Source organism: Mauremys reevesii, unplaced genomic scaffold (assembly GCF_016161935.1).
Source record: "Mauremys reevesii isolate NIE-2019 unplaced genomic scaffold, ASM1616193v1 Contig1, whole genome shotgun sequence".
In the NCBI taxonomy this organism is placed as follows: Eukaryota; Metazoa; Chordata; order Testudines; family Geoemydidae; genus Mauremys; species Mauremys reevesii.
Window position 1 is genome coordinate 1,878,607 of NW_024100715.1, and position 26,148 is coordinate 1,904,754.

The window sequence follows — 26,148 nt, forward strand, 5'->3', positions numbered from 1 at the left end:
GTTAAAAAACCACCCGACCAAAACAAGACTCTACACTGCCCATGCTTCTCACTCTCATCACTATGGTGTTGAGAATGGTAAAAAAACCCTTAATAGATTGGAATAGAGACTACATGTTGGTGTTTGATGCAGGATCTCTCAGTTTTGGGCCCCGCACTACAGAAAGAATGTGGACAAATTGGAGACAGTCCAGCGGAAATGATCAGGAGGCTGGAGCACATGACTTACGAGGAGAGGCTGAAGGAACTGGGCTTATTTAGTCTGAGAAGAGTGAGGGGGGATTTGATAACTGCTTTCAACTACCTGAAGGGGGGTTCCAAAGAGGATGGAGCTCGGCTGGTCTCAGTGATGGCAGATGACAGAACAAGGAGCAATGGTCTCAAGTGGCAGTGGTGAAGGTCTAGTTTGAATATTAGGAAACACTATTTCATTATTTCACAGCCGCCTAGTCCGCCTAGTGGTTGCACCGGCCCTGCTGGGTGGGATGATTTAGTTGGGTTTGGTCCTGCTTTGAGCAGGGGGTTGGACTAGATGACCTCCTGAGGTCTCTTCCAACCTTAATATTCTCTGATTCTAAATTTTGACTAAGCTGTTGTAGACAGAAGTACATTCAGAAGCCTTGGTTAATTGGAGTCACAGAAGCTTTATTGAATCAGAGCCACTAAATGAGTCACAGGTAAGAATTGCAGCAGAAATGCATCCCAGATAAAAGTCAACTCATGCACCCCAAATATACGGCAACAGGGAGTCAGCAGCACTTCAGATGGGACAGTATTGAACAGCTGTCTCTCAGCCAGTTCTACCCACCTCCCCTCAGCCCTGGGAATGGAACTCAGGAGTCCTGAGTCCAACTCTCCTACTTGAACCACTAGTTCCCACTCCGCTCTCAGACCTGGGAATAGAAACCAGGATTCCTGACTGAATCTCTTGCTTTCACCAGGAGCTAGCTAATGGTTTATTTTGCAGTCACTGATGTGCTGTATGTGCCAATGCATAAAGATAGCAATCAGCAAATAAAGGAGAAGAAAGATCAGGCCGATGATTCTCTCCTTGGCCAGAGGCTCGTCAATTGGTTAATTCTTTATTCACCAAAAGCAGCATTGCTAATGGGATTGGTTCTTGCTTTCTCCCTAGCACCGTAACAAGGTGGACAGCGTTACACCAAGTGAAACATATTAACAACCCCCAGACTGTCAATTCACTGGAGAGCTAATGGATCTTGAGTTGACAGGGCAGTGTCCCAAGAGGAAGCTCCCCTCAGGGCACTCTGGTTCCAGGTTTCTTCAGTCTCCATCCCTATCAGAGAAGGTTGGAGTTTCTGGCTTCTTCTATCCCTTTGGAGGAACATGGGGTTCATCCATGATAGGCTCTCCCCCAAATGTTCATCATCCATCCTTGTTCCAGCCGCTGATGACTTCCTCTGCCTCCCATGAAATCTCCAACTACTTCCTGCTGATGTCTCCTCTAAACTGAGCTAATGTGTCAGGATCTGCATAGACCCACTTCTTGCAGTGGGGCCCATTCGAGACTCTTCATTATGTGTTTAATAGGAGAGATATATTTGAAGGGTCGTATGTGTGTGTGTGTGTGTGCGAGAGAGAGAGAGAGAGATGAGAGTCTCATCACTTGGGACATTTAAAGCTAGAGCCCTGGGGAAATAGACTGAAGGGAACAATTCTGCCTTGGTGCCTGACTGGGCTGAATGAACTGAGACCTGACGGGGCTTCTTTCATTTTTGTTTCCCAAGAAGGATGAAGTGGATCTGAATGGAGCTTTTCAGAGGTGAGCTTCGAGAGAATGGCTGGTTGAGATCTTCAAGCAGAAAACAAAGCAAAAGAAAAAGGTGGGAATTTTTAATCACTTGATTGTGGAGCTTTGTCCAGTAGCTGGCACCTAACTGGGACCTCATATTCATACTAATCTTCTAACTTTGCAGTTGGCCCCATGAGTCGCTTTCAGCTTCTCCTTGCTCATGGGTGCTGCATGGCCTTCATCTTCTCGATGGTCTCCAGCCCGGCATTTAAATTCCTCTTGAACTTATCCTTCATCTCCAGCACTAGGCTGGAGACAGCTTTCTGGGCCTCATCACAGCCACTGGCTATCTTAGCACACTCAGAGTCAAAACTGGGATTGGAAGGTTCCATAGTGAGGATTCTCCCTGAGCTGCTGACCAAGTTTATCAGGTATTTTTCACATACTTGAGTGAATGTCTGGGAGATCATGTGCACCAGCTGAGTTACATTGGAGGCACTGAATGCATGAGTGATCTGCTGGATGCCTTCAACAGACGCTAAACATTCCTGAATGTGCCAGTTGAAGCAGAATTGGATCAGGTTGGAGATCATATGAAAGAACTGCACCATCTTATCCCACTGTTGCTCCACCTTCCCCAGGGCATCTTGCCCTTCGTTCAGCATCTTCTTGGCTGTCTCAAAATCTTTTCGTCTCATCTCATACTCCTTCATCTCACAGAGGATTTCTGTCTGCTCCTTCATCAGTTCAATGATGTTCTTCAAACTTTTGTAATCCTCCTTGTGGGACTGCCTCAGTGCCTCCCCACTCTCCTCCACTTTCGATAATTGTTTTTTTATCCACTCAGTTTTATCTGTCACATCTGAGCCTATGTCATAACATGAAATGGGACTGAAGTTCAGAGCTTCTTCAATCTCACTGAGGGCCCTCTTTATCTCCCCTTCCACTTGCATTTGCTTCCACTTAGCATCCTCCATAGTCTTTCTGACTGACTCCTGCTTGATCTTTGCCTGCTCCAGCTTGATCTTCACCTCATCCAGGTCCTTCTCATAACCATACTCGGCATTCCGACAGGCCTGCAAGAGCTCCTTGACCAGGAAAATCACCTCCAAGAACTTTTCCTTCGTTGCTTGAGCTGACTTTGTGCACTTCTCTGCCTCATTCTGTATGTTCATTATCTCTTTCCTGAGCTGGTTCTTTCCCTCTTGAGCATTTTGGAAGAAGCCCTGCCTGATCGTTGTCATCTTCTCTGAGACATACTTGGAATGGCAGCAGATCGGCTGCATGTTGATCTCATTGAAGGCCTCCCATGCTCTTTCACTTACTTGGCGCAAGCAAGCCCTGAAGGATTCTGGGTGTTCAATAGATTTAAACCCATCTGTAGGGCGGTTCTTATTGATGGAGACATCATCTTTCTGCCTCATGGAGATGAGTCCTAGTTCCCCCAGGATGGCGATGGAGATGGGGGCTGGCATGAAGATCTCCTCCCACTTGGCATCAGGCTTCAACAGCAGCTCTGCCTCCTTCCTCACTTTGTCCGCTTCTGTGATGCTTACCATGGCTTTGGTTATGGCCTGAAATTGACCTTCTGCTGCTGCTGCCATTGTCTAGCCCTATAAAACACAGAAAGATATCACAGACCTGGCTGAGATCCCCCCGCTGCACTCGCACAAGACTTCACTGTTTGGATCCAGACAGTGGATCCTGCATGCTTCTAAGTCAACTGAATGTGAGCCATGTCCATGCACCATCTCCGGCCTCTCAGGCTCACATCTGGCATGCAGACTCTGTCTGATATGACTGCTAGGAACTGGGATCCCACAATCCAGCTGCCCCCCAGTGCGGACCCCCCAAGTCTTCCGAGTAGCTTAGGCATCACCTCCCCAGAGCTCTTGGGGACTCTGGTTTACAGTTTAACCCTTCATGGACATGTGACAGTTTGAAACAAGTAACTCACAGGCTTTGGAGAGGGATTATAAACCAAACACATTTTCATAGATTCCAAGGGCAGAAGGGACCACTGTGATCATCTAGTCTGACCTCCTGTATCACACAGGCCATAAAACTTCCTCAGAATAATTTACAAGGCAGAACTTTTAGAAAAACATCTAATCTTGATTTTAAAATTGCCATGCTGGAGAATCCACTGTGACCCTTAGTACATTTTTCAAGTGATTAATTCCTTTCCCCTTTAAACATTTTACATCTTATTTTCCAGTCTGAATTTGTTTAGCTTCAACTTCCAGCCACAGGATCGTATTAGACCTTTCTCTGTTATACTAAAGAGCCCGTTATCTAACATTTGTTCCCTATGTAGTTACCTATAGACTGTGATCAAGTCAACCCTTAACCTTCTCTTTTTAAGCTAAACAGATGGAGCTCCTTGAATCTATCGCTATGTGAGGTATGTTTTCTAACCCTTTAGTCCTTCTCATGGTTATTACCTTTTGAACCCTCTCCAATTTAGCAAAATCCTTATTGAATTGTGGACCCCAGAATTGGACACTATTCCAGCAGTGATTGCACCAGTGCCAACTACAGAGGTAAAATATCCTGTCCACTCCAACACAAGATATCCCTGTTTATGTATTAAAGGATTGCACTAGCCCTTGAGGCCACAGCTTCACACTGGGAGCTCATGTTCATCTGATTATCCACCACGACTCCTAAATCTTTTTCTGAGACACTGCTTCCCAGGGTAGAAGCCTCCATCCTACAAATATGGCCTACATTTTTTATTCTTAGAGGTACGCATTTACATTTTTCCATATTAAACCACATATTCTTTACTTGAGCCCAGCTTACCAAGCCCTCAACATCAGTTTGTATCAATGATTGGTCCTCTTCATTATTTTCCACTCTCCCAATTTTTGTGTCATCTGCAAATGTCATCAGTGATGATTTTATGCTTTCTTCCAGGTCATTGATAAAAATGTTAACCAGAGTAGAGGGGCAAGAACCAATCCCTGTGGGACCCCAATGGAAACACACCCACTTGATAACGATTCCCATTTCAGTTAGATTTTAAGACCTATCAGTTAGCCAATTTGTAATCCATTTAATATGCGCCATATTAATTTTATATCAGAGTTTCTTAATCAAAATGTTGTGCAGTACCAAGTGAAATGCCTTACAGAAGTCTATTACATCAACACTATTACCTTTATAAACCAAATTTGTATTCTCAGCAAAAAGAGATATCAAGCTAGTGTGACAGGATCTATTTTCCATAAATCCATGTTGATTGGCATTAATTATATTACTCTCCTTTAATTCTCTATTAATCTAGTCCCATATCAGCCATTCCATTATCTTGCCCCAGATCAATGTCAGACCGAGAGGCCTATAATTACCTGGGTTCTTCTTTGAGTGATTGCTTATATTGATTCCAATTAAGCGTGCATGTGCCCTGTGCACACTCGTTGGAAAGTTTTTCCCCTAGCAGCACCCATCGGGTCAGCTGAGGAGCCCCCTGGAGTGGCGCCTTCATGGCATTCAATATATGACTCTAACGACCTGGTACCTGCTCAGTTCCTTCTTAATGCCAGTAATGGTCACTGGAACAGTGGTGTCTTGCTCAGCAAGTTCTACCATGTTTCTGTAGCCTCGTTTGTTGTTCTTTATTCATTCTTTTTAGTTTAATTGTTGGTTAGTATTAGTAGTTAGCAGTTGGGCTGGGGGGTTTACCCTCTGTCCTGACCGTGTTTCTTTGGGAGGGCTTTCATGCCCAAATCCCAGAGGTTCAAGCCCTGCAAGTCCTGCTCCAAGCCCATGCCAACTGGCGACTCCCATGACGCTTGTCTAATGTGCCTGGGGGAGGCTCACCAAGCCAATCGGTGCAGGATTTGTAATCCGCTGGCGTGGCAGGACCTGGCAACAAGTTCTTCAGTGTGTAGCACCCCGGTGACAGTGGTGGACGCAGCACCATGGAAGGACTCTGGCAGAGACCCGCGGCTCTGCTGCTCCCTGGCGCCGAAACCAGCGGGATCGACCCAGCACCGCTCCCACTCCCCGGCACAGAAGCGGCACTGGAAGCAAGGGAGGAGCAGCTCTTGTCACAGAGGCCCACCCCGTTGGAGCCAGTGAATGGTGCGCGTCCTCGTGAGGAGCACCTAGTGCCAAAGTGTGCAGAGACGGTGCCGCCGCCTTCGGAGCCGCAAGGCGGCCTGTTGAGTCCGGTGTCATTGGACTCCCGGGTCATCAAGGAGGTGGAGCTGCCATCCATCTCAGACACCTTTTGAGGCCACGAGGGACCTCATTACCATGACAGCACCAAGGTCACCCAGCATTCATGCCAACCCTCCAGTACCACATCGGATGGCACCATCTCGAGGCAAACCAGCATTGCTCCGGCCCTCGGCACCGCTGATAGAATTGCGGCACCGCTCGGAGTCCCGGTACCGCTCGGAGTCTTGGTGCTGCTTGCACTTGCAGCACCAGTTGGACTCGCGGCACCGCTCCAGGTCGTGCCAGCGCTCCCGCTCGTGATGCCAATCCATGCGTCGATCCCTATCGTGCAGCAGCATCGGTCTCAACACCACTTAGCGACCCTGCACAGCTCCAGATCATGGCACTGCTCCAGGTCACGACACCGCTCCCCAGTCTCGCGGCACTGCTCCCCAGTGTGGCACTGCTCGCTAGATCAGCTCTGCTCAGCAATGCCCTGGCTTTCGCAGTCCCAATCTCAGTCTTCAGACTTGGAAGCAGGCTCTAGATACTCAGAGTGGGGCTGACACTGATGAGGCTGTGGATGCTCTGAGGTGAGGACCAGAGCAGTGGCCATTCTGGACTCTGTGGGCATAACCACCAGGCCCGGGGCACCCAGTATAAAGGCTCCTGATCAGTCACCTCTTAACTGTGGGTGCCGGAGGCCTCCGCTAGTCATCCCACCCCTAGAGCTGCCGAGGAGGCGTTGTGCCCCTGCTCCCCCTTGGAACCGACTCCAACTCCGGTTCCTGAGCCTGGTCCAGCCAGGGAGACAGGACGAGAGGTTCCTGATGAGCAGGAGGGACAGGAGCCAGTATAACTTCAGCTCCTGGGACTTGATACTCAGGTTCAAGGAGCTAGTGCCAACAGAGTCCAGGGAGGAATTTGGAGCTATAGTGGAGGAGAGCAAGGCAGTGGCTCAGACCTCTTTTCAGGCCTCACTGGACGCTGCGGATTTGGCAGCGTGCACCTTGTCCTCTGGTATCTCCATGAGGCGCACCTCATGGTTGCAGGCCTCGGGCCTACCATCCGAGGTTCAACAGACAATGCAGGACCTGCCTTTTGATGGGGCAGGACTGTTTGTGGAGCAGACTGACTCTTGGCTGCATAGCCTAAAAGACTCAAGGGCTACTATGAAATCTTTGAGTATGTACACCCCAGCAATCCAACGCACTATCGTTGGGTTACAAGCAGGCCTTTTGAAGGGGCACCCGAGGACAGCACCCCAGACTCATTCTCCGATTCTTCTCTGTCCTTTTTTAATCGTCTGTCCCACTTCTACCATGCTTGGTTCCAAATAACTTCAGGCCTCTCGGTCCTCTGCACGGTGGAAGTGGGATACTCTCTCCAGTTCTGCTCCTACCCCACTTCCCCGTCCCTCTTCAGGGACCCCTCTCACGAGCAACTCCTTATTCAAGAGGTGCAAGCGTTCCTCGCCATGGGAGCGGTGGAGGAGGTTCCTCAGGAGCTAAGGCGCAAGCGATTCTACTCCCAATACTTTCTAATCCCCAAGGCCAAGGTGGGATCTCAGACCCATTCTAGATCGGCACGGACTCAACAATTTCATGGTAAAGCTGAAGTTCTGCATGGTCTCCCTGGGCACTATTACCCCTCCTGGGATCTGGGAGACTGATATGCCACCCTCGACATGAAGGCTGCGTACTTCCACATAGCGATTATCCAACACACAGGCGCTTCTTACACTTTGTGGTCAACCACAAGCATTACCAATTCACTGTCCTACCATTCGGTCTCTCAACAGCTCCCCAGTGTTCAGCAAGTGCAAGTCGGTTGTGTCTGCTTTCCTCCATCGACAGCAGGTCAAGGTATACCACTACCTCGATGACTGGCTGCTCAGGGGCCGCACTGGGGCACGGGTGCAATCCAAAATCCGCTTGGTCAGGCACACATTTGAGTGACTAGATCTCCTCCTCAACTTGGGGAAGTTGACCTTGGAACCGACCCAAAGAACAGAATTCACTAGGGCTCTATTAGACTCGGTTCAGGCGCAAGCCCTTCTGCCGGAGACCTGATTCTGTGCCATCACAGACATAATTCAAAGCCTCCAGCAATTCTCACCCACAACAGCAACAGGGTGCCTGAGTCTCCTCGGCCACATGGCTGCTTGCACTTACATGATCTGGCACGCCAGGCTGTGGCTCAGACCTTTGCAGGCATGGCTCGCCTCGGCCCACCACCCAGGGTGCAACAGCTTGAATTCAGTGGTCACGGTGCCAGGGCAGCTCCTCACGTCCCTCCACTGGTGGTCCAACCCTCAAGTGATGTGCAAAGGAGTCCCCTTCCACAACCCTCAATCTTCCTTGTCCTTGGCTATGGATGCGTCGGCTCTAGGATGGGGTGCGCCCATCCTAGTGGTTTAGGCACTTTACTGGTTTGCCAAAATCTCCCCGAACAGAGGAGCCCGTTCCTCTCTCTTATGCCAGGAGGCCCTCCGACTGTGGGAGTTCTGCATATCCCACTCCATTCACCTGGAAGCATCCTTTCTACCAGGAGTTCAGAACATGCTGGTGGACTGCCATACACACACACACACACACACACAAGTGGCCCATCCGGCCGGATGTCATACACCTCATTTTTCAAAGATGGGGATTTCCCCAGGTCGACCTGTTTGCCACCCGACGCAACAGGAAGTGCCCAATGTTCTGTTCCTTCCAGGGTCACAGCCCAGGCTCACTCATGGACGCATTCCTGGTACCCTGGAGAAGTTACCTGCTCTATGCCTTTCCCCCATTCCCTCTCATGCAAAAGGTCCTTCTCAAGGTCTGCAGGGAAGGGGCAATGGTAATTCTGATAGCTCTAGCGTGGTCTCGACAACAGTGGTACCCTAAGCTACTGGAGCTGTCGGTCGATGCACCGGTCATGTTGCCTCTCCTCCCTGACTTACTCGCTCAGGACTGCAGTCGCCTCCACCACTCCGACCTGCGGTCCCTCCACCTCACAGCTTGAAAGTTTCATGGCTGAACCCCGTGGAACTTCTGTGCTTAGAACAAGTAAGGGAGGTTCTCCTCGGCAGCAGGAAGCCCTCCACTAGAGCCACGTATCTGGCAGAGTGGAAGAGAGTCTTGTGCTGATGTGATCTGTGTTGTAAACCCCTCCTCCAGGCACCTGTACCCCTCATCTTGGACTACCTCCTACACCGGAAAAAGCAAGGCCTGGCAGCGTCCTCCATAAAGGTACACCTGGCTGCTATCTCGGCCTTCCACCCAGGAGCATCTGGTCGATTCGTCTTCGCCAGAATCCTGGTTCCTAATCTTTTATCTGCCCTTCTTTCATGTCTAGATTTCTGGGACTTTCCAGGGGCTGAAAATAACTCTGGGGAAAACCCAGCAAAAATTGGGGTAGAGCCACCCATGGGTGCCTCGATCTCTGCCTGGGGTTTACTGTCCTCCCCTCACTCGATGGGAGGGGAGTAGGCTCTCGAACCTGGGAAAGTCCCTGCCAATTAAGACCAGATAGGGGAGCTTGGGGACCACGCCTGCAGTCATGTTGGTAGTGTTCCCCTGGATCTCAATCCATATTGGGGTTCTGGGGTAGAAATGTACTGTGCCATGGACACACATCACTCTTGGGCTCTTGGCTCGGCTCAGCAGGTGTTCCCACACTAACTTCCCTGAGACCAGTGTGACAGCATTCCCAGAGTCCACCAAAGCTATGGTCTGGATGCCCTTCATCTTTACTGGCTTGGTGTACTCATGTGGGGCCATTGTGATGCCCCCCAGGCTGATTAGGCCACACTGGTCCCCGTGATCCCCCAGATTGCATTGCATGGGCTCCTCCCTATTGGGGCACTGGGCTGCTATATGCCCCAACTTCCAACACTCGTACCAACGATATCTCATCCTGGAGATTGCCCTCTGTCTTGGACTCTCTGTACCGTTCCCCCAGTCCTCTCCTGCCGGAACCCAGGTCCCTTCGGGGCCTCAGGCTGCTTCTTGGTGCCTGGTCTTCCACCTGTGGCTTTCCTGGAGTTCTCGATGATCCGAGGCCTCGGGAATGGGACTGGCTTCCTGGAACACTGTGTTTCACCTCCCGGGTTTTCAAACAGTTCAAGGGCTGCCAGTTGTCTCTCCATGAGGGTGACCAGTTTGTTATAGGTGGAGGAGACATTCTGACCTAATCAGGCTTGGAGGCCCGAGGGTAGTCCCCTCGTATAGCGGTCCAGCACCAGGAGTGCCACAGAGCTGAGGGCCTCCGGGCATAACCACTTCCAGGCTAGGTGGATTAGGTCAAACAGTTGAGACTGCGGTGTCCTGTCTTCAAAATACTGCCATTCATGGAACCTCTGGGCTCGCAAGGCCGTCGTTACCCTGGACCTGGGCAGGATCTACGCCTTCAGTTCGGGGTAATCTGCCACCTCCTCTGAGGTCATATCATAGCAGGCCTTCTGGGCCTCCTCACACAAAAATGGGGTGAGGATGCCCAACCACTGGTCTCAGGACCAGACCTCCTGCAGGGCTGTCCTCTCAAAGGACAGGAGGTACGCCTCCACATCATCCTCCTGTGTCATTTTCTGCAGACAGTAGCTGGCCGGTATAGTCCACGTCCCGTCATACCCATGGCTCAGCTCCCTAGGGGTCTTCACCTGGCTCACTAGTTCCTGCAGCATGGCCCGATCTTGGGTGGCCTGGGTCATCAGCAAGCGATTGGTCTCTTGCTGCAGCTGCATGGTCTCCTGTTGGGCGGCTGCCTGGACCTGGGTCGCCTCCTGCTGGGTGGCAGTGGCTTGCACCAGTGCTTTGACCATGTCCTCCATCTTGTGGGCAGGGTGGTCATGCCCCACCCTGGGTTACATTCAAGGTGCGGAAATCCCACTTTTCGCATCACATGTGACAAAATGACCAATGTTGGCATGATAGGTCCCGTGCTTTTCTTGACGGGGGTGGGGAGGGTGGGGTGGGGGGCTAGGATGCCATCCCTGGCCCCTACTCTTGAGGCACCAAGGGCCTTGCTAGTGGCCCGGGAAGGTGGTAGAGGAGGGAAGGGGTCTGGGTTTGCTCCTCACTCTGAGCCCCAGCCCCTCTCAACCCCTGTAGGCGTCTTACTCTCTTCCCCCTTGGGTAGGGTTACCCTTGGTCCTTGACACTGGGGGAGGGAGTCTGCCTTCCTTGCTGGGGCAGGGTCTCCCTTCCTCTGGTTCTCTGGTCTGTCAATTGTCAGCAACACAGCTCCAAACTCCAGTCCTCTCTCCTTCATTGCACATCCTGTCTGCCTGAAACAGGGCGTTTTTATTAGGTTCCTGACAGGCCTTTAATTGACTACAGGTGCTCCAATTAACCTATAGCAGCCCTCCCTAGTCTACGGGGAACCATGCCTAGGGTTTATATATCTCCCCTTTACCACTCTCCTGCTTCGAGGCGCAATGGGCGCTGTCCAGGGTTCTCTGCTCAATGTCCCCTAAACTTGGTTGGGTTCTGAGTTTAGTTTATCCTCCCTAGGCTGAGGGAGGGGCTTTTGGCAGTGAGCAAGCTAACACCCACCCATGTCCCGGCACTCAAAAGGGGCACTCTCCCACTTCGAGCAGCTGTGGGCGCTGTCCGGGATTCTCTGCTTGGTGTCCCCGTCAAGTTCCCTTCATTTAGCCGTGACCTCACTCCTGTCCCTGTTATATCTTTAGTTGTCCCTCATAATTAATTGAGATCCCGGACTTTGTGGATCCTCCCGCTAGGCCGGGGGAGGTCCTTTGCCAGGCTTCCACCCACCCACTTCCAGGATCCCAACAGGACCACTCTCCCACTGCTCCCTGGCCCTGCTGTATCACACTCCCAAGACTGGTGGGTAATACTGAAGTTAACCCCCCCAACCAGTCAGGAACTGTGCTTCTGATCCCCCACATTGGTTAGCAGGAAGCAAAAAACTAAATCACACAGCCCCCTTTACTGCATTCCAGTTCTCTGGCTCCCAATCACACATAGGTCCAGTACAGTGAAAAGTTATTTAAAAAATTCTGCTCACATATACAAAATGTTCTTCTGACCCCAAAGCCACATTACCAGGTCAGTATAGGTTTGGATATTACCCAAAATACCATGCTGCCAGCCAGTCCTTTAGTGTCTAAAACTAAAGGTTTATTATAAAGAAAACAGAAAGAACAAGAAGAGAGACGTTTAAAGGTAAAACAGTCACATACATACAAAGACTTCAAAGTCTATCAGGTTCCTAGCAGTACCGGTGAGTTTCCTGGCTTGAAAGTCCCTCTGGAACACATCCACAGCTTGGATGGGTCATTCAGTCCTTTGCTCAGAGCTTTGTAGAAAGGTTACTCCAGAGGTAAGAAGCAGGGACTGAAGACAAAATGGAGAAGAGGCAGTTGCCGTTTATAGTCTTTTGCCAAGCAGCTTGTATATTTCCTTTGTTCCAAACACAAGCTGCTCAGCACATGAAGCCAAGTTCTGGCCATAGGCATGCCCCTGCCTGCCTTGCTGAGTCATAAGCCTTTCAATGGGCTCATTGTACAGCTGATGTCCCTTGATGGGCCATCAAGCAGGCTAGGCAGTGCTGATGCCAACCTGTCTGGGGATGTCACCCAGATGCACAGCACAAGTTTGAAATACAGATATACCCTACGTATCTATAACTCATAATACAAAGATGATACAAACATATAAAGAAGATCATCATATCTGGCAAATCATAACATTTCCACAGATACCTTACACAGCATATCTGGTCAGATTCCTTGCAATTTTACAATATGGGTATTCATAATATCCTAAAGTGTCCCCCAGGTTCCATACAGTGTCCCAGAGCTAATGTCGTTTTTCAGAGTAACACTCCCATTCCCCTTTTGCCCATTCAATCCTTCCTCAACAAGTTATAACTGTTCAGTTTCACATTCCAATTGTGTGAAAAGTCACAAGAGTTACACAGTTCTAAACAAAATAATAAAACTCCCATGTGATATTCCCTCCCCCAGTTTCCTCACTACTGTTGAGCATTGTTTGGATTTGATCGGTGTCTTCAAGGTCCCAAGACCACTCTCTCTTCCTTCCTCCTGCTCAGTCTTGCCCTTTTGTACTGGTTGATGAGAGAGTTACACAGAGCAGAACTTGTGCTTTCAGAATTTCCTGTCCCCTCTCTCCTGCCATCCCCCTGGTCAGCATCAAAGCATCAGGTGATCAAGGTCCCTGGTCAAGTGATCTGTTGTGGGGCTACTACCCACCTGTATTCCAGACTAAAAAGCCTGGTTCTTGATGCTCAGCTACCCCTGCAGCCAACTCATTGTATGGCCAGGTCGACCCAATCGAATGTTCACATGGGCCCTGCATTGCTCATCTTTGTTCACCCTGTATCAACACCTCTTGGAAATAATATCAGTTGTGATGGGGCAAGGCCAGATGGCTATAGAAAAGTAGTGGGAGACAGATATATTAGCCCCAGGTTAAACAAATCTCTGGTACCAGGATAAGTAAATGGCAGCTGCTCCAGGTCAATTAAGACACCTGGGGCCAATTAAGAGCTTTCCAGAAGGCAGGGAGGGCTCTAGGTTGATTGAGACACCTGAGGCCGATCAGAAGCTGGCTGAAACTAGTTAAAAGCCCCCCAGTTAGGCAGGTGGGTGTGCATGCCAGGAGCTGTGAGAAGTTGTTCTGCTGGAGAGACTGATCTGGACACACCATATCAGGCACAAGGAAGATGGCCCTGAGGTAAGGGTGAAGTGGAATTGAGGAAGTAGCCCAGGGAATTGTATGTGTCCTGTTCCTAAAAGGTCAGTTACCACAGCTGATACTATTAGGGTCCCTGGGCTGGAGGCCAGAGTAGAGGGTGGGCCTGGGCTCCCCCCCGATTAATCACTGAGACTGGGAGACAACAGAGAGTGTGCAAGAGAGGATAGTGTTTCTTCATCTCCCTTGCTGGCTTATGATGATGATGATGACTCAGACTGTGACCCTTCTCTCTAGAGAGGGAAGGGTTAAGTGGAGGGTCACAGTGAACTTCTGAGGCTGGTGAAATCAGTCAGGAAATGCAGGACCCATGGAGACAAGGACAGAGCTTTGTCACACAGGGCAAAATGGAGCCAAAAACCCCACAAAACAGAGTTTGTATTTTGATAGAGATGCATACAGAAATATACTAAACCCTCACAAAAGCTCCTGAGAAATGTACCAAGATATGACAAAGGAGGAGGGAAAGATGCTTTATGGTTTAAGTCCGAGCATGTCAGTTCAAGATTCAAGGCTGGGAAATCCTTTGATTTAAATTTTTCCACCTTTTGTGCATTTATTAAGCGCCTCAAAGTTGATCTGCAAGTAGGAATAAACCAATCCCAGTACTTCAGGTTAATGTGCTGGATACCTTTGTCTGCTAGATTGAAGAGCCAACTGTCAAATATTTGTTCCCATGTAGATACTTATAGACTGTGATCACGTCACCCCTTCATCGTCTCTTTGTTAAACTAAGGAGCTTGAAACTCCTTGAATCTCTCCCACTATACAGCATGTTTCCTAATCCTTTAGCCATTCTCATTGCTCTTCTCTGACCCGCTCCAATTTATCAACATCGTTCCTGAACTGGACACAGGATTCCAGCAGCAGTCGCACTAGTACCAAATACAGAGATAATAGAACCTCTCTACTCCTATTTGAGAGTTCCCCTGTTTATACATCCAAGGATCACATTAGCCCTTTTGGCCATATGGTTGGGGATCTGACCCCACTGAATCCAATGAAGCAACTTTTTCCTCCCAGTGCAGGGTCAGATCCCCAGCTGGTGTGGATTGATATACACCATCTGAAGATCTGGCATATAACCCTACAAGCCTTTTTGCTCTTTCTTGTGCCTTACCAACTCCCAGTGACAGAAGGGACTCACCTTTATATGATGGAAAAGTTGCCTGGATTTTTGTCAGCTTATGATGCCTCTCAGAGTCAGGCTGAATCTCCAGTGCTGGTGAGTTGCAGGCAAAATGGGACCTCAATATATGGGAGTTCTTATGCAAATGACCTGGTGGGTAGCTCAAGTAACCATGGCTGAAGGAGGGCCCTCTTAAAGTGATAGTGCACTGAAGTGTGTTTCCAGGGCTCATTTGTGTTTTACAGCAGTGGGTCTCAAACGTTTTTACTGGTGACCCCTTTCACTTTGCAAGCCTCTGAGTGCCCCCCTAATAAATTAAACACACTTTTAAATATATTTAACACCATTATAAATGCTGGAGGCAAGCAGGGTTTAGGATGGAGGTTGACAGCTTGTGACCCCCCCATATAATGACCTGATGACCCCCTGAGGGGTCCTGACCCCCAGTTTGAGCACCCCTGTTTTACAGTATCCAAATCTCTATAGCTGGTAGCTCCATTGTATTGCTAGGGCAGGGATATTAATCAGGCATTAGGTTAACACATAGTACAGAGAGACAGTACAAGTGAGGTAATATCTTTTACTGGGACAGTGTTAGTTGGTGGAAGGGACAAGCTTTGACGCTTCACTGAACATTTCTGATGAGCTCTGCAAAGTTTGAAAGCTTGTCCCTTCCACCAACTAAAGTTGGTCGAATAAAATATTACCTCACTTATATTGTCTCGCTCATATCCTGCGACCAACACATGTACAACACTGCAAACAAATATAGTAATGACATTTATACTGTTCTGAATCATAGATTTTTATCTTTTTTTTGTCCTTGCTGGAACTAGAATCTAGAGGCTCCTCACACAAAAAATTGATATTTGACCTCTTTTTCAAAGGCCCCACCACGTTATGAAGAGTCAACACAGACTTTAAGGTCAGAAGGGAAAATCATGATCATCTAGTCTGACCTCCTGCACACGGAAGGTCTCAGAAGGCTGCGTGTTACCTTGCCTATGAGCCTGAGATTTACACTGAGATGGACCCCGGACCCCTGACTCCTACGACCCACCTCCATCCGGGACCCAGGCTGAGGCTGCTGCTCCTCCTGCCCGACACTCTGGCTAGCTTCTCCCCCGCCCCCAAGTGGTGACGTGTATCTTAATTATTCATTTCCTGGATTTCAGATGTTTACGTTTTGTGTTATCTAGGGGCAGGAGAAGGGCTTAGATACCCCATGAATTCAAGGCTGACACGCCCCAAACCATAAACCCCCATCTTCCTTTGCTACCCCTCTTAATCTCCAACCTCCCCAGTCGCCTTCCCTCCCACTCTCTCCCCAATCCCTACCTTACCCCTCCCTTTTACTTGAACGTACCCTCTTCCTTCCCCTGCCACTCATTCCCATTCATCTCACATGCATAGTCTCTAAGGACCGTTGCACCAGCCAGAGGGGCCACAAGTGAAGGCATCGCACCAGGCGACATGTAGCTAAATTCACAGAATTAGCTCGTCCAACGAATCCATGAGGTTAGGGTCAGGGCATGCACCCTGTTGCATGTCCCATTTATGCCCCTCCCCATAATACCCCCATCCCTTGCTGCAGATCCAAACTCCCCTTCCCCATTACCACCTAGTCTTGCACCCCAAATTACCCCATCCATCCCAGTGAGCATAGGCATGTGTCATTTTTTTCTTTAAAAAAAAAGTCAGCACTTATGAATATTCTGACATTCAGATTACATTTCTCCAACATAATATAATTAAAGCGATTTTAAAAAGTAATCATGATTAACATTTTTATCATGTTTAATCACACGTGTGATTGTAACTAGAATATGCTTCATGCCAAAGGTCTCTTGTAAGGTAACGTTACAAAGTTTATAATCTGAGTAGTCATCCTATTTGTTTGTATGTATCACTCTTGTATCTGAAACTAGAAATATGAAATATAACTGAGGGCCTATTATAATTATGCAAAGTAGGGCCATTAATGGTGGTTTGGAATCTTGATGGCTCCCATCAACCAGGACGATTGACTGTGGGTGGCTCTGTTTGCAGCCAGGCCTTCCTGTGAGTCAGTATGGGAGGAGTGAAGGCTTGGAGTCTTGCAGTGATTATGTCACCTGAACTGGAATCCATCTTTAACCTGGTGCTTTTCCATCTAGAGGGCGGGGGCCAGAGAGGGACACAGGATTCCCACCTTGTGCAAGCTGTATAAGGGGGTGAAACAGAAGAAAGGGGGTTGCAGTCATGAGAAATCCCCTAGCTACCACCTGAGCTGGAACAAGGGCTGTACCAGGGGAAAGGATTGTGCCCAGACTAGGAAGGAGTCCAGTCTGTGAGAGAAGCTTATTGAAACATCCAATGGTGAGATCATTATCTGTATTCAGTTTTCTTACTGTATTAGGTTTAGACTTGTGTTATGTTTTCTTTTGTAACGCACTTTGTTCTGTCATTACTTGGAACCACCTAAATCCTACTTTTGTAGTTAAAATCATTTTTTACTTATTAATTAACCCAGAGTATGTGTTAATACGGGGAGCAAACAGCTGTGCATCTCTCTCTATCAGTGTTATAGAGGGTGAACAATTTGAGTTTACTCTGTATAAGCTTTATACAGGTTAAAACAGATTTATTTGGGGTTTGGACCCATTGGGAGCTGGGCATCTGAGTGTTAGAGACAGGAACACTTCTTAAGCTGTTTTCAGTTAAGCCTGCAGCTGTTTTGGGGGAGGAGGGGGGAACCTGGTTCAGATCTGGGGCTGTTTCCAGCAGGCAAGAGTGTCTGGCTCAAACCAGGCAGGGCACTGAAGCCCTAAGCTGGCAGGGAAAACAGACTCGGAGGTAATCAAAGCACATCATCTGGCAGTTCCCAAGGGGTTTTCTGTGACCCAACCCATCACAATGCTATTAAACAATAATAGAATACTATTTATATAATTTTTTTTGATGTTTTCCACATTTTCAAATATAGAATCATAGAACTGGAAGGGACCTCAAGAGGTCGTCTAGTCCAGTCGTCTTCACTCAAGGCAGGACTAAGTATTATCTAGACCAGGGGTTCTCAAATTGAGGGTTGTGAGGCTATTACATGGGGGGTGTAGCAGGGTGGATCCCTGCTCCAGGTTTTAAGGGGTTTAAAAGCGGCTTGGCAGGGCTTGAGAGCTGCTGCTCTCAAAGCTGGGCTGATTGGGGAAGTAGCCGCAGCTGGGCCACGCCCCAATCAGGCCACAGCTGACCCCTATAAAGGCTGTGAGCCAGGAGCCCAGTCAGTCTCTCTCTGCCTTCAGAGAGAGAAGGGCCTGGCTGCAGGGACCTGAGACAAGGTACCTAGGGTGAAGCAGGGCTGGGGAAAGGCTGAGGAGCTGGAGAAGCTCCAGCCTAGAAAGCCCCAGGCTGTGGCCTAGCATAGGGCAAAAGGTACTGGGGGTTGCAGGGGGCAACCTAGGGGTAGGCCAAGGCAGCAGGTCCAAACCCCCTTTGCCGATGATGAGTGCTGGCTACTGCAGTCTGCCCCAGCGAACGGGGGCTAGATAGAGACTGGGCAGTAGCCACTACTGAGGCGAAGTGGGGATAGTAGGGTGGGGGTTCCCCTGGGAGGGGGAAACCCAGTTAAGATTTAAAGGGGCACCGGGGTCCTGGGAGGGACCTGGGGGCCAGGAGAAGACAGGGGGATCACCAGCCTGCAGAGGGCGCTCCGAATGCTGGAAAGAGCTAATTCCCCAGAGTCACCAGCAGGAGGCGCCGCAGGGGTGAGTCAGCCTGTCTACAGGGAGTCATGAGGTGTCAGCCTCCACCCCAAACCCCCACTTTGCCTCCAGCATTTATAATGATGTTATAAATTAAAAACACTTTTTTATACATTTAAGGGGGGGTTGCACTCAGCAGCCTGCTATGTGAAAGGGGTCACCAGTACACAAGCTTGAGAACCACAGATCTAGACCACCCCTGACAGGTGTTTGTCCAACCTGATCTTAAATCCCCAATGATGGAGATTCCACAACCTTCCTAGGCAACTTATTGTAATGCTTAACCACTCTGACAGTTAGGAAGTTTTTCCTAATGTCCAACCTAATCTGCCCTTGCTGCAATTTGAGCCCATTGCTTCTTGTACTGGCCTCAGAGGTTAAGAAGAACAATTTTCCTCCCTCATCCTTGTAACAACCTTTTACGTACTTGAAAACTATCATGCCTCCTCTGTTTTCTCTTCTCCAGACTAAACAAACCCAATTTTTTCCAATCTTTCCTCATCGATCATGTTTTCTAGACCTTTAAAAAATTTTGTGGCTCTTCTCTGGATTTTCTCCAACTTTTCCACATCTTTCCTGAAATGTGGCTCCCAGAACTGGACACAATACTCCAGTTGAGGCCTAATCATCATGGATTTCAATTACAACACAGAATACAAAGTGTACAGTGCTTACTTTATATTCATATTTTATTATAAATATTTGCACTGTTAAAAATAGGATTTTTCAATTCACTTAATACAAGTACTGTAGTGCGATCTCTTTATCATGAAAGTTGAACTTACAAATGTAGAATTATGTACAAAAAATAACCACATTCAAAAATAAAATAATGCAAAATTTTAGAGCCTGCAAGTCCACTCAGTCCTACTTCTTGTTCATCTAGTTGCTCAGACAAACAAGTTTGTTTACATTTTCAGGAGATAATGCTACCCTCATTTTGTTTACAATGTCACTTGAAAGTGAGAACAGGTGTTCACATGGCACTGTTGTAGCCAGCGTTGCAAGATATTTACATGCCAGATGCACTAAAGATTCATATGTCCCTTCATGCTTCAGCCATCATTCCAGAGGGCATGTGTCCATGTTTATGATGGGTTCTGCTCAATAACAATCCAAAACCGTGCAGACCAACGCATGTTCAATTTCATCATCTGAATCAGATACCACAAGCAGAAGGTTGATTTTCTTCTTCTTGTAGGCGCTTAAGTTTTACTATTGTTACTTTGAGTGCAGTTGTGTAACAGAGACTGATGGGGCCAGGATATTGACTTTCTTTCCAGGAGTCAGTCTTAATATTGAGCTTGATCAAGGCATCCAGACCGGCCAGTGACTCTACTCATACCAGCTCATCTTTGATCTGCACTTCAAGGCTGAACCAGAAGGGGTAGCGCTGTGCAGACTCATTCCATGCAGTGTCAGCCACCAGATATTGCAACTCCACAGCATAATTGGCAACTGGCTAGTGTCCCTGCCCTATGGTCTGGAGTGTGACCTTGGCTCTGTGCACACAGTTTGGCTTGACCAAAGTCCTCACACTGGTTCAGAAGAGGACTAGGCTTTCCAGGAGTGGGGAGGTCCAAGCTAACAGCTCCCCAGGCAGCAAGCTAATAAGTCCCACCTGAGACTGGTCTGTGGGGAAGGACTGTGGGTGCAGCAGGATAGGACCCGGCGCTGGTACATAAAAGTGCAGACTGGCTGTAGTCACCTGTCTGGGAGGGGAGCTTTAGGTTCCTGAGGGGGAGGAGTCATGGGTGACAGGGCCTGTGACTGCGGCATAGCATTCTGCACCTGCAGGGTGTCTGTCTGCATCTGTAGATATGTAGTGTGCCCACTATCTCCAAGAGCGAGATGCTAGCCTTAGCAGGATCCATTCCTGTAAACAATCCATCCCTCCACCCCTTCTTACCTCCTTCTGTTTGTGTTTGGGCTGCTCCAATTGTCTCAGACAGGGGTGGAGGTGGTCCAGCCTAGTTGTTGGAGCTGAAGTTAAGATCCAGGAATCAGACAGAGCTGAGGGTCACAGCTCGGGTCAGGAACTAGAGATCAGAAACTGAGCAAGAGAGCAGGGCTGGAATGGACTGGAGCAAGGTTGGAAATCAAGCCGGCACAGGAGTGATTGCAGCTGTGGGCACAAGCACTGAGCAGCCACTGGCCAAGTGCGACTGCTGGGCATAAGAGCAGCCCTGGCAATGCCGCTCAGGCTATCTAGCTCATTCGGGGTTTCGGCTGTTAACTAGCTGATCCCAGGCCCTGCTGCAGCCCTCATTCCTGGCACCAGCTTCTGCCCACAGAACAAGTGTAGGAGAGAGAAGATCTCGTGCAGGAATTGGGGCTGAGGAGGTCTCTGTCACCCAGCTCGCTGCCAGGTAATTGGGAAATTACCTTGATATCTTCTCCACGGGGGATGATATCCTGGGGTGCACGGGGTTGACGCAGCACGGGACTGAGACTGAAGATGTCAGATATGTGAGACAGGGATGACAAAGGATCCCAATCCACCACCAGGCAGAGTTCAGCAAACAATTGCAACAGATGGTGAAGAGAGGCATGATCCAGCTCCCGATGAGCCCATGGGCTTAAGGAAGAAAGCTGGAGGGAGATGGACACGGGTGGATTATTGACAGCTGGATTATATTACCATGAGAGATGCATGTCTCCTCCCTTAAACTGGTGACACTCAGGACTTGTTGGTAAAAGCCTGTTGGTTCTTCACCCTGGGCCTGGCCAGTGGCTACTGGCAGGTAAAGGTGCACCCTGATGACTACTAACAGAAGACAGCATTCACCACCAAATAGGGTCTTTCTGAGTTTCATGGCATGTGTTTTGGATTCTGTAATGCTCTGAGGACATTCCAAAGGTGGTTGGATGTCGTGCTGGCAGATTTGCAGGGCACATCCTGCATGGTGCATCTTGACGTTATTGTCATTGTGAGCTCATTTGAAGAGCACCTGCAGATGTTGGGCACAACAGTGACCAGACAGCAAATGTGAAAAATCAGGATGGGGTGGGGGGTAATAGGAGCCTATATAAGAAAGACCCAAAAATCAGGACTGTCCCTATAAAATCAGGACATCTGGTCACCCTTTTGGGCACTGCTGGAGAGACTACACCAACCCAACTTAAAGACAAAAACAGCAAAAATCAATTTCCTCTCCCCCCCCTTCAATGAAGCAAATTGTCTGAGGCATGTGATCTCAGAGGATGACATGGGAGCAGCCATGGAAAGGGTAGAAGCCATCCAATCCTGGCCAGTGCCACGTTCCCTCACTGAGGTGCAGAGTTTCATTGGCCTAGCTTCATACTATCGAGATGCTGCTGATTTCACCACAGTTGCGCAACCACTGCACAAGCTGGATAGAAAAAGAGTGGTGGTTTGAGTGGACTACCCCATGCCAAGAAGCTGTTCTTGAAGTGAAGACTGACGTCTGCATCGATAGTGGCTTCCCAGATCCTCAGCTACCATTCATTCTTGACACAGATGCCAGTGAAACTGCCATTGGCTAAGCCAAGACAGCACCATATGGAGACAAGGAAAGAGTAGTTTGACCCAAGAACCTCCTAAAACTAATTGACAAAGGGACAGTGGGGTTACAGAAGGGGTTACAGAAATCTCATGAGCTCGGTATGTACATTCTAGTTTACCAAAGAATGTCAGTGAGGTCTTAAATGAAAGTCAGTAGCACACTGGTCATTAATATCATTGTGAAATGTGTGTACAAATACCATGTAAGGAGGTGTGTGTTTACTGCATATTGAAAATATGTTCTTAAAGTCTGTGTTTGGGGGATTGGTCCAGAGCAAAGGTGAAAACCAGAGTTTCTGCCAGATAAGAGATGTTTAGTCATCTGTGTTTACGTGTAAAGTGAGGATTGTCGTCTTTACTATGCACTTCTTACCGCTAGTGTGTAAAGTCAGCAGGCAGGGTGCACACAGTTAGGTTCCCACTGCTCCATTTATCTGGTTGCTACACTTCACAGGTTTGATGGACTATATTTTGGGAAGCAGAGAAGATGCCCAGACCCCGTTTACTGAGGAAGCAAAAAGGACAGTGACTTTGCTTTATGAAAAAGGGATGCAGGATCTGCATCAAGGCTTCATTGGAGTAAATGGATCAGATCCCCAGCTGTCATAAATCAGCCCTACTCCACTGGCATGAATGGGACCAGATCTCCAGTTGGTGCATTTAGTGCTAGGTGCACTGAAGTCACTGGAGCGACACCATTTGCACTGTCTGTAGATCTGTTGCAAAGGATCTAGATGTATAACTTGGCATTTGGTGGCTCTGGGGAGGAGGGGGGTGTCACTCCTATTCCCATTTCGCTAAGGCTCGGATGTAGTTGGTATTCGCAACATCATTGGAGGGAGAGTTGTGCATCTGTCTTCTGAGGATGCCTGTGAGAGTCAGCTTGGTGCTGTTCAGTGGTAGGGCTACCCACATTGCTCATGTGACTTATAGGTGTCACCTACCCCTCAGTACAGCCCACGCTGTGTATTATCACCCCATACCTTAATGTAGTATATTTCACAGCATGCAATGAAACATGCTGTACCCAGGATCCTTGCTCGTGCTCATGCCTGACTGTGGAGGGGTTCTTCTGTCAGCATAGGTAATCCACCTCCCCGAGAGGTGGTAGCTAGGCCAATGGAAGAATTTGTCTGTTGACCTAGCACAGTCTACACCAGAGATTAGATCGGTATGTCTGCATCGCTCGGGGATGTGGATTTTTCGCACCCCTGGCCTGAACAACATAGTTATAGCTACTTAATTACCTAGCATAGGCCAGGCCTAATAGTACAGGCTATAAGAAGGCAAAAGTGTTACTGGGCTATGATTTGGCTAACAGAAACTAGCAAGTTGGTCAATATCACGATTTAGGTTTTCAGAATCAAATTACACAACCACAGTAGAAAATAACACTTGTGGGAAGGTGACTTTATATTTCTGACTGAATCCATCAAAATAGAATCTCTCTTGTTGCAACTGGTTATCAACTCATGTTGCTAATACAACAGAGGAAAACCGAACAGAGCTAGGTCACGAGACAACTTGATCAATTACCTACATGCCAATTTATCAAGGTTTCCTTCCCAGTGTATCTGTAGTAGTCAACCTTTGTTATCTATTTCCTAATGAATCACACTAGCTCCAGAATCGGATTTAACACTCCTAACTGCCTAAGGGCACATCTTCACTGGCAATGTTAAAGCGCTGCCGCGGCAACGCTTTAACATGGCTTGTGTAGTCGCAGCACCACCTCCACGAGGGCGCTGCCATTGTCTACACTGGCACTTTACCGCGCTGCAACTTGCAGCGCTCAGGGATGGGGGGAGTGGTTCACACTCCTGAGCAAGAAAGTTGCAGCTGTAAAGTGCCAGTGTAGACAAGCCCTAAAATCTCTTACATATATGACAGGCTCAGCCTGTGTAGACTGACAACAATTCAAAGAGTTTGCATTCTGGGTCTCATTTTATGTCCATACACACCTAGAATAGGGGTCGGCAACCTTTCAGAAGTGGTGTGCCGAGTCTTCATTTATTCACTCTAGTTTAAGGTTTTGCGTGCCATTAATACATTTTAATGTTTTTAGAAGGTCTCTTTCTATAAGTCTATAATATAGAACTAAACTATTGTGTATAAAGTAAATAAGGTTTTTTAAATGTTTAAGAAGCTTCATTTAAAATTAAATTAAAATGCAGATCTCCCAGACCGGTGGCCAGGACCTGGGCAGTGTGAGTGCCACTGAAAATCAGCTCGCGTACCACAGGTTGCCTACCCCTGACCTAGAATGTGAACATCATTATGAAACTGTTGACTATGGTAAACACATGTATAGTGCTTTACAATCTTAGTTAACAACAGTAACTTGTTCAGTTTTAAAGGTACTTCATGAGAACATGATTGGAACCTGTTACAAAACAAAGACACACTGTCACAGAGTTACTATCATTACAACATATACACAAGCGTGTACATTTAATTAGGTAACCAGTTTAAAGAAGTGGTCAACCGACTGCTTTGGGTCATCACCCAAGTGAAATTCTGTGTGTTACGTGTCACCCTTTGCACAGCTGTCAGCTTTCAGCTCAGTTATTGTTCACAGCAGGAGCTGACACTGCAAACACAGGTGCAGTGCCACAGGTGGAGTGGAGGATGGCTACAACTATTGCCTTTTCCTGGTGAAAGCAGGCAACCCAGCCTGCTGGAAAATAGAAAGAGACGGTTAAGGTTGCCTAACTAAGATAGGTACTTGATGTCCCCAGGAGAACTCCCAGATGGCTGGCCAAGACCTCAAACTTCTCCCATCCAGGTGTTTTTGGCTTTTGGGAAACGATGGTGCTGAAAGAGAGGATGTTTAATCCCATTTCTGCTGGGTGGTCCAACTTGATTCCTCTTATTGGAGGTGCTGGTGTGGACCAATCAGATGGTGACCCATACTTCTTCCAAAGATTCGAAATGTCCAACCAGAATGAGAGTCGTCCCCTCTCATGGTTCAGTCAGGGAGTGAGTCATCAGCTTTTGGGTTCTTGCAACTTGGACTGGAATCTTCCAGTCACTTTGTAGAACACCTCTGGTGTCACTAGTTTTTGTAAGACAAGTTAGGCCACAGCTGTTGGTACGACCATCTTGGGATAGTACCTTGGACAGTGGCTGGTTCACTCCATTCAGCAATTTACCTCTGCAAGTTTCTTCCCATGGGCCCGTTTGTGGTGCATCATGCAGTTACTCTGCTAGCTGCTGAAATGTCCAGTTTGGAGTTTACATTCGTAAGTCCCTTCCTATTCTCCGCTGCTCTTTGCGTTGTATGGCGGAGTGCTCAAACACCTTTAAAGTCGCTCCAAGAACTGCTGTGCTCCAGCAAGCTGGGACAATTGTATAAATCTTCCATTTCTCCTCTCCTTGTTTTATCAACAATGGTGGAACCTTAGTATGTCTGGCTGAGCTGAGTCTGTGCATTATTAACCAACCAGTTACATTTCTGATTATTCCACTTTGTGGTTAAGTGTCCTTAAAAACACATTACTGGGTTCCTTTTATTTATTCTATCAGGTTCCCTATTTTACTACAGTATCTGGCACAGAATATGCTATAAATATTTGATATTAATTTAATAAGATTTTTGAATCAATTTCTTTATTCACAGACAGGGGAAAAAAGGGGAAGTCTTTTCAGCTGCACCAGTGGCTCACTCTTGCAGAAGGCCTTCTTCAGACTATTGAAGAAATCAGGCCCTTAGACTTTGGCTTTTTATTCTCTTAGCTCTCCATTGTCTTTTCTAAAAGACCTTGTTGCCTGGGCAACACTTGAGTAGTAATAACTTATAATTTTGGGGCCTAAGTTACTATACGCCCTACCGGGCGAGCCATTTTACTTATCCAAAGGGCTTTACAATCATTAGCCAATAGATTAATGTGTTTTCATGCACTGATTTTCATGTGGCAGTTCAGACACCTGAGGAAAAGGATAAACGGACACAAATCAGACATTAGGAATGGCAATATACAAAAACCTGTAGGAGAACACTTCAACCTCCCTGGCCACACAATAGCAGATTTTAAGGTGGCCATCCTCCCCAAAAAAAAAAAAAACCAGAGACCAGAGAAGAGAGAGAGAAAGCTTCATTTGCAAATTTAA

The 26,148-nt window shown here is 48.0% G+C and overlaps 1 protein-coding gene across 5 annotated transcripts; it reads right to left on the minus strand.

Moving 5' to 3' along the window:
• Nucleotides 1–623: 623 nt before the first annotated feature.
• LOC120392543 lies at nucleotides 624–14,889 on the minus strand. Of its 5 annotated transcripts, none has more exons than XM_039517361.1 (3): nucleotides 14,791–14,889; nucleotides 12,114–12,263; nucleotides 624–3,365 (listed from the first exon to the last, which is right to left on the minus strand). In XM_039517361.1, the coding sequence occupies exon 3, from the start codon at nucleotides 3,354–3,356 to the stop codon at nucleotides 1,971–1,973; it is 1,386 nt and encodes a 461-aa protein (XP_039373295.1). In that variant the 5' UTR covers nucleotides 3,357–3,365; nucleotides 12,114–12,263; nucleotides 14,791–14,889; the 3' UTR covers nucleotides 624–1,970. The 5 variants fall into 5 exon arrangements, with proteins under 5 accessions (XP_039373295.1, XP_039373293.1, XP_039373294.1 ...); XM_039517359.1 differs by having other exon boundaries at nucleotides 12,110–12,263; XM_039517360.1 differs by lacking the exon at nucleotides 14,791–14,889 and adding an exon at nucleotides 12,632–12,709 and having other exon boundaries at nucleotides 12,110–12,263.
• Between the last annotated feature and the right edge of the window lie 11,259 nt (nucleotides 14,890–26,148).